This window comes from Nestor notabilis, unplaced genomic scaffold, assembly GCF_000696875.1.
Source record: "Nestor notabilis isolate BGI_N333 unplaced genomic scaffold, ASM69687v1 scaffold13282, whole genome shotgun sequence".
Taxonomy (NCBI): Eukaryota; Metazoa; Chordata; class Aves; order Psittaciformes; family Psittacidae; genus Nestor; species Nestor notabilis.
In genome coordinates, this window is record NW_009918789.1 from 51,775 (window position 1) to 59,669 (window position 7,895).

At 38.5% G+C, this 7,895-nt stretch overlaps 1 protein-coding gene across 1 annotated transcript in view; it reads right to left on the reverse strand.

The window, feature by feature from the left end:
- Positions 1 to 7,895, reverse strand: part of TBC1D1 (TBC1 (tre-2/USP6, BUB2, cdc16) domain family, member 1) — a 53,390-nt gene that overhangs the window by 11,848 nt on the left and 33,647 nt on the right. Inside the window, exons 15-16 of the mRNA XM_010009904.1 lie at positions 6,459 to 6,620; positions 4,349 to 4,507 (exon numbers count right to left, since the gene is read on the reverse strand). Coding sequence (XP_010008206.1) covers positions 4,349 to 4,507; positions 6,459 to 6,620 — 321 coding nt within the window. The remainder of the gene's footprint in view (positions 1 to 4,348; positions 4,508 to 6,458; positions 6,621 to 7,895) is intronic.

The window sequence follows — 7,895 nt, forward strand, 5'->3', positions numbered from 1 at the left end:
GGGGGGGGGTAGTTCCCCCATCAGATCTTCCCTTTGAAATACCTCAGCAGAGGAGAAATTTGAATACTTCTTTTGTTCTAGTATTAACTGAAGCTTGATTTTCAGTTGCAGACTCGCTAAATGCCACCCCACCCTTTAGCTGCATGAATGCTGTTGTGCTGCTAGATAATATCAGAGATCCTGTTACAGGAAGACAAAGCCTGGGGCAGAGTCCTTCTGCCATCTGGTAGCTGCTCTAGCCTGCCACATGGGCCACTGACATTCAGTTCCTAAGCAGGTCTCCCCTGGCCAGGCCGTCACAAGAGCTGAACGTTACAGAAGACATATTTCTAGCTTCCAAATGAGAAGGAGCTTGTGTTCCTTTGCAAAGGAACCTTCTGCCTGAATGACAAGTTACTACAGCATGGTCTGATGGCAGGCCTGTACCGCTTCACTCACAGCAAGGCTCCCTCCATGTAAGTCATGAAGAAAAATTACAAGCTGAGCAAAAATAAAAATGCAAAGAAGTTCTAAAAGACAGCAAATCAAGGAGAAGCAGAACTGATAAATTCAGAAGCTGTTTTGTTTCCGAGTGCCCTGGTGATGACTTAAGATTTTTAGCTTTCACTTAGGAGCAAACAACTCTAAAGGCTCTAAATGAACTGTGATACCTCAAGGGTGCCAGAATGAGAAAGTAGCGACTTTATTTTTGAAACGTAATAAAAACCACCGTAATTTTCAGTGTTCTGCAAACACTCAGTGATGAGTTTCATACACCAACAGCATCTGGAAGTCAGTTTACCTTACTGAGAGATGAAATCATTTACTGAATGTAACTTTGGTGTTCAGGACCTGAAATTCCCAGTGACTGCAGTGGTTGTGAAGGTGGGTCACTAAGGAAATACACAAAAAAGCCTTCAGGGAATTGTGACTTTGTTCTTGTCCAGGTAATGAAATAACAATGTCACATGTAAAATGGGCCTTGAAAGTGGCATTTGTACCTTACCTCCGCATCCAGATGCACACTGTTGTTCTCATTCCCAGCAAGCACTATTTACACCTGAAGATGCATTGATTCAACTAAGTGAAAGGTATCACTACAGCTTTCGTTCCTACTGCATTAGCTAGACCTCTTTAGCTTAATTTAGGAAAGCTTTTTTAAATATTATAACCACATGTTGCAAGAACATAGGATTTTCTCTCAAGGTAGAAGTGCATGCTTTCAGAAGGCTTCTTAATGATTTAAGGGAAAACACTTCTGATAGCCTGAAGGAACACAAGTCAGAACATGCAAATTCCTTCAAGCTGCCTATCCAGTTATGCTCTGTTACGGTGCAGCAGTACTGTATTTCAATGTGAATCACTAGGAAACTAGGAAGCCTTCAGCTTCCTAGTCTCATCTTACTAAAACAATAGGGCCCAATACTGCCCTCAGCTAATGGGCTAGCAAATAGCTCCCTAGCAAAAAAAACCACTTTGCATGAAAACCACTATGAAGTTAACAATTTGCCAACACATGCAGTCATTTGTTTCTACAAGCAGAGCACATGGCTAAAATGAGAAAGTATTTGTGTGCAGAACAAGGCAGAAAATATGAACAGCTTGCTAAGCCAGCAAGCCCTAGTCTGCTGTGTAAGCCAACCAAACTCAGACTGACTGTGCTCCCTCCTGTCCAGGAGCTGTCCCACACCTCTCCCCTCTGCTGAAGTTGTTCAATTCACCAACCCAACAACACAAAAGTGTTCACCCCTTACTGAGGCACTCCAGAGTGACAGAATCCCAACGTTCCTTGCCAGGGGTATCAACACCAGGTATGCTGACTTGACCAACAGGTACTTGCTAAAGAATGACCTCTGGCTGCACATAAATGTCTCTCTCAAAAACCGAAGACTGCTTCTGGTGCTGTGTGATCTGGGGAATTCCTAGAATTGGTGTGACAAAGTCTGGAGTGCAACAATTTACTTACATTGCAGCTGCCTATTCTTAGCTAGCATCAAGATTCCTTGAAGTATTACCTTCCTAGTGCCAAACCTAGCAGGCCTGTCAAATATGGGAAAGTGAAGGTGGCATCAACCACCACCCTCCTCACCACAGCTCATGCCACCTTCTGCAGAAACATGCCTATTCCACCAGATTGGTTTGTATGCACTACCTTGATATTTTGACTCACTTTACCAAGTGTTGCAAAAAAAGGAGAAAATATTCTCATTTACCATATAGAGCTTCGGTCACTATCTAAACCTGACAAATCTTCTCACAGTTCAGTACCTGCAGAAGATGGTCTGCACACTGGGTTCTTAAGAAATAGGTGCCCCGGGCAGTTCTGGATATAGGTGATCCCTCCCTCATCAGACAATTCTACCATGTGGAAGAAAGAGGATATAGCCTCCTATTTGCAATGAAAAATACTCACATACTAGATGAGTAATTATAAAGAGCAGAAGTATGATGGGACTGCTCCGTACTACTTCTTCACAGAAAAGATGTAAGCAAAAATAATACAAGAGGTATTAATCACTGAGGTCAAACCAAGCACAGATTTTCCCATATTTTTTTATCATTCTATCACATGACATTTGCTTTTATGCAGTACATAGCTTCCCCCTTTAATCAAACTTAAGTGATTAGGGAACCTCTTAAATTGTCCCACACAACTCCTCAGACCCAAACCACAAATCCCACAACAAAAGCCTCCTGTAAGTTCTACCATTCTCTGGAAGACATTATGAATTTTTCTCCTTTATTAGGAAAGAGCATAATGAACAGAACACTGTGGGATTATCACAAATACAAAAGCTGAGATCCTCTTGGAAAAACATCAGCTCCTGGTTTCTCAGACAATAAACCAAATTAAAATACCCGAGGAGAAAACAATATCTTTAAAAATATCCACAACTACATAATCATGAGGAAAATCTGTAGATTATCTGTAAAAACTTTCAATTCAGCCATATAGCAGTGAGGTGTTATAAACTTGCATCAGATAGCTTGCATTCAAACAGAAATGCTTTTGCCAGGGTAAAGGTTAGACATGTGAACATCTGATTCAACAATCACATATATTTGAATAATTACTGTCATGTTAGAAATACTTTAATGACTGCAACAGATTCCAAGCTGAGGAGCAGCCATGTGCTGCTTGGGGGAGAAAAGGGAAGCATCTTCATGAAGGAAGACAGAGAGGATGCCAAAAAGTATCTCTGTGAGGTCTACAAAACAAATGGCTGTCTTGTGGGAGCTTCTGAGACAGGGAGGTTGCCGGTACTGATACAGACCTTAACAAAACCATGTGGGAGCAGCAGCAACCAGTGACAGTAATGATGATCAATATCTTACAGAGGGTACTGACTTCTGGTATTACTAAATGTTCCTGGGTTTTATTATCATCTTAGTCTAGCAGTGGCAAGAGTTAATCAATAAAAGACAATCTCATACAAGGGAACTAAAAGTGATGAAGGAAGAGGACCAGGAAGGGGCAAGAATGGCAGAATATTTTGAGGTATATGAAGATTGGTCTTTTACAATTATCTGAAATAAACTCTTCTGCTCCCACCCTAAAACAATCATTTAATTTCATTTAGATTTTCTTTCTCATGTTTCCCTCTAATACTAGAAAAAACATTTTGAGCTTTGACCAATAAATGTGAGGGAAAATGGAATACTACTCAAGAAGACTAAAAGCCTGCCTGAAGCCCATCTGCCAGTCATTTCAGATTTAAGAGCCTTGATTCCTAAACTCTACCAAACTCCATGAACTACAGTATATGTGCTTCAACAGACCAATTCATTCTCATAAATCAGGAGCCAGCTACTGCTTAAAATTTGGCAATGTGAATAACTTGCCTTTAAAAGAGCCTTTTTATGAAAAATTATTATTAAAAATATCTTCTTTCATAATTTTTTTAATACAAGTAGAAATACCAACTGCTAGTATCTACCCATTGAAAAAAGCAAAAAGAGCAAAAAGCAAAACTTCTGCATTGTTTCAAGTAGAAGTGTTGAACAGAGGCAGCAAACACTGGAATGAACAGCATATAATTCAACAGATTGCACTTAAATATTGACTTCCTTGACAGTTTGTATTCCATGGGCCTGTGGACTTCACTGTCAGTATCTGAAACACAGATGCATTACAGTTACACCTAGCAACCTTTTCTTACCACATGTTGCAAAGGACCTCTGTGTTTGAAATGCAGATTTTGCATTTTCCTAACAGTGTCAAGTAATGGTTCTCACACCAGATGAAAAGCAGTTCTTACCAACAACCTATTACTAAACCATGAGAGGCTTTTTGTGTGTTACTTTCTTTTAATTATTTTCCAGAGATTGTAAACCCCTTATTTTAATTTCAAACCACTACTGTACTTACCTAAATCAATAAGTATTGCATGTTGTTGGGAAGTTAGTTGTTTTAGGAGTTCTTTATAAGGTGTGTCCTTTGGTTGTTGTTTACTGGGAAACTGGTGTTTAAGATGGTATTGCTCTGCTAGAAACTTCCAGATCTCCCCACGGTGGTGACGAGGTACTCCTGAGAGAAGAAAGTCATTAAAACAGTAATTTGCACTTCTACTGAGGGTTCAGCTATAGTTGAGCTAACAGGATTGAGGAACTGAAGATCCCTATCTGCTAGATATGCAAGCAGATCCCTATCTGCTAGGTTCGTATCTGCTATCTCCACTAGACCACAGAAGCAGATCAAACTACAGTGCTTATACTTCCTCAACCAGTAACACATCATTTTAACAGGAGAGATTAAAGGTAGAAACAGGGTGAGCTGCCTAAGTCTAATGTTACCCTTACATCCAGTCTGAGAAGTACTAGAAGAAGCAGCAAAAATTGCAATGCTTGTCTCAGAAAAGTTATATGCTTATCTCCCATTTTTCCATGTAAAGTACACAATAAAGCACTATAACAGAACTAATTAATTTTTTCACTAGTACAGCACTGACAGTGTTGTTAGGAGTAAGTTTTAGGAAGGGAGGATGCACACATAACAAAAGTATAAACAAGTACAAATGAGATGTGATCTAGACTGCAACAGAACACAGATAATCAGAAAGCAAGTATTATACTTGCAGTTGTGCTACTGGTTTGTTGAATGACTTGTACATGTAAAAATGTTTTAAAGATTGAATTTCTTTCTGTATGTGTTATCCTAATTTAAGCACCATGCTTACTGAAACCTGCATTTCTTACCTGTTTGTCTTGCTTAACAAAGTTAATTTTAATGGTTTTGGTCTAAACAAGAACTTCCTAAACTCCATTTAAATACATTTTTCATTTCTGCGTATGTATGAAATTTGATATCACTCTAAGAACTCTGACATAACTGGGCTTTAGAGAGCAGAGCATGGTAACAGCTATGTAAGAACTAGGAATAATCTACTGGCTACTTGTATGTGCATCTTATTAGAGATCCACTATGCAGTGCTTTATTTATTTATTTTACATCATTCTGAGTTTTTTAAGTTTTATCTTGAACTGTAACATAGGCCAGCATCACTGGACTTTCAACAGAAACCAAGTTTTTCTTATGCTCACACACTGACTGCGCAGACCAGTCATTGACCTTTACCTACATGAATGAAAGAAACCTCTGAGTTTCCCTCACTCTGCAGAGGTTTGTGCCTAAGGCATTTGATATTGTTGGAAATCTAGATGTACTAGTTACCTTGAATGGACAATTTGATTTCACCTGATGAATAACTGCATATAGGTAGCTGCAATATTTAAAATATTAAACTTCTCCTAGTGGCGAATTCTTGACACTTCGTTTGCATGTTGGAAAGCTTTGTTTAGAACTATAAAAAACTCCTTGGAGTAGCCACCTTCCCCATTGGCTACATACAGCATTCAGCTTAAGGCCTTTGGATCCAACCATGGCATAAAAAACATTGAGTAATAATGTTATTAATCATATGTTCTAATTTCTTAGAATATTTAAAAACATCCTTAGGTTACATTACTTTTGATGCAGTGGAAAGAGGCTGGTTGCTCAGCCCTACAGTTGTGAGGAAGACTATTAGTTGTGTTTGCAGGTACAATGTGTTGCTGAACTTGGGGGGAAAAAAAGGCAGTTCTACAGAGATATCCATGTATACTGTTTGTATACATGCATACTACCCAGGCTGGAACAGAGAATTTCCAGATAGTAGGGCAGTTTCTTCAGTTATTTACACAGTCATTTCTTTGGCATTATCCAGGCTTTCTTCTTTAATGATAACCTTTAATTTATAAAATCAGATTCAATTCAAAACTGAATACCAAGTACAGTAACTCTAGTAACAGAACTGCAGCTACTGCTGAAAGGGGCTGTTACTTGCATACACATATCCAACATTGTTACTTGTTTAGTCAGCAACCTGAAGAACAGCTTTAGTGAGAATCTGGTTATTGGGAGTGGTAAAGAGGTCACACTGTTCCTTTTCTAACAAAATTTAAGTGCGTTTACACAACTCGATATAGCAAACTGTGCTTACCTTGCCCAACAGCAGAGTGTATTTTTTCCACATCAAATTTAATCTTTGACCTTCCAGGTGTACTCAGCATTTTTTCCCAAATCAAAGTTACCTCTTTTAAGCATGGTGTGATTTCTTCATAGTCAAGTTTCAGACGTCTGTTCTGCAAATTGTTTTCTGAAGCTAGGAAGCGATAACATGAATGCACCAGTTAATATCATTTACTATTTGTAAATGAATTCATTTAACTCGGATATTGGAGGCCTAGAAGGATGCTGGAGAGGGACTGTTCATCAGGAACCGTAGTGAGAGGACAAGGGGTGATGGCTTCAAACTTAAACAGAGGAGATTTATCTTAGATACAGAGAAGAAATTCTTCACTGTGAGGGTGCTGAGGCACTGGCACAGGTTGCCCAGAGAAGTTGTGGCTGCTCCATCCCTGGCAGTGTTCAAGGCCAGGCTGGATGGGGCCTTGAGCAACCTGGTCCAGTGGAAGGTGTCCCTGGGCTCGACTGGGTTAGAACTAGATGATCTTCAGGTCTTTTCTAGCCCAAACCATTCTATGATTCTATGTAATCCAGCTAAAATTAAACCTATTAATTCTGAAAGATTACATGCCTAAATTTTTGTGATTGTGGGGTGGATTTTGTTTTTTGAGGTTTCCTGGATTTTGGGTTTTTGTTGTTTGGTTTTTTTTTTTTTTGTGTTAAGATGTTACATGCAATATTAACTGTGTTTGAACTGTTAATTCAAGTTCCTTACAGCTAGTAAAGTCTTAAACCTGAAGAAACATAAGAGATGATGACTAATAAAATAAACACAAGATTTTCCCAAGAGGATTTTTCAATTTCCCAGCTGTTAAAAAAAAAATAAATAAAAAAATCCAGTGCGGAAAACCTACATCAAATAAAAATACACAACTGAGTCATCCATTTCTTATGCAGCTCCATAATAGTAATGGCAAAGTAAATAAAAAACAAGAAACAAAAAAACACCCCACTTTAAAAGTGATCATTCACACATCCATTTTTACAGACTACATAAAAAACAAAGTTCAAGCACAGAAAATTTCAAAACCCCAAACACATATAGGACTGTAAACACAATATATTCATGAGGGTCTCTTAAAATCTCCAACAAAGAAATCAGAAGAAGGGTCAATGCATAACTCAGTCTTAAATAAGACGTTTTAGATCATCAGAGCTCCTGGACCAGAGATGCATTGTAGTGTTGGTGATTTTGTCAGATTACGATTCATAAGAATACTGCATTGTATTTTCACATGTTACCTATATGGGATTAAAAAAAAAAAATGTAATAGCTGGAAAGCATCAAAGAATCATGGCAAAAATAAAAATTAACTTGTAACGGAGTGTTAACTCCAAATTTTAGAAGTGGAGTGAGGATTTCAAAGGGACTCCTGGCAAAGCTTTTAGTATTTTTTTTTGGGGGGGGGGG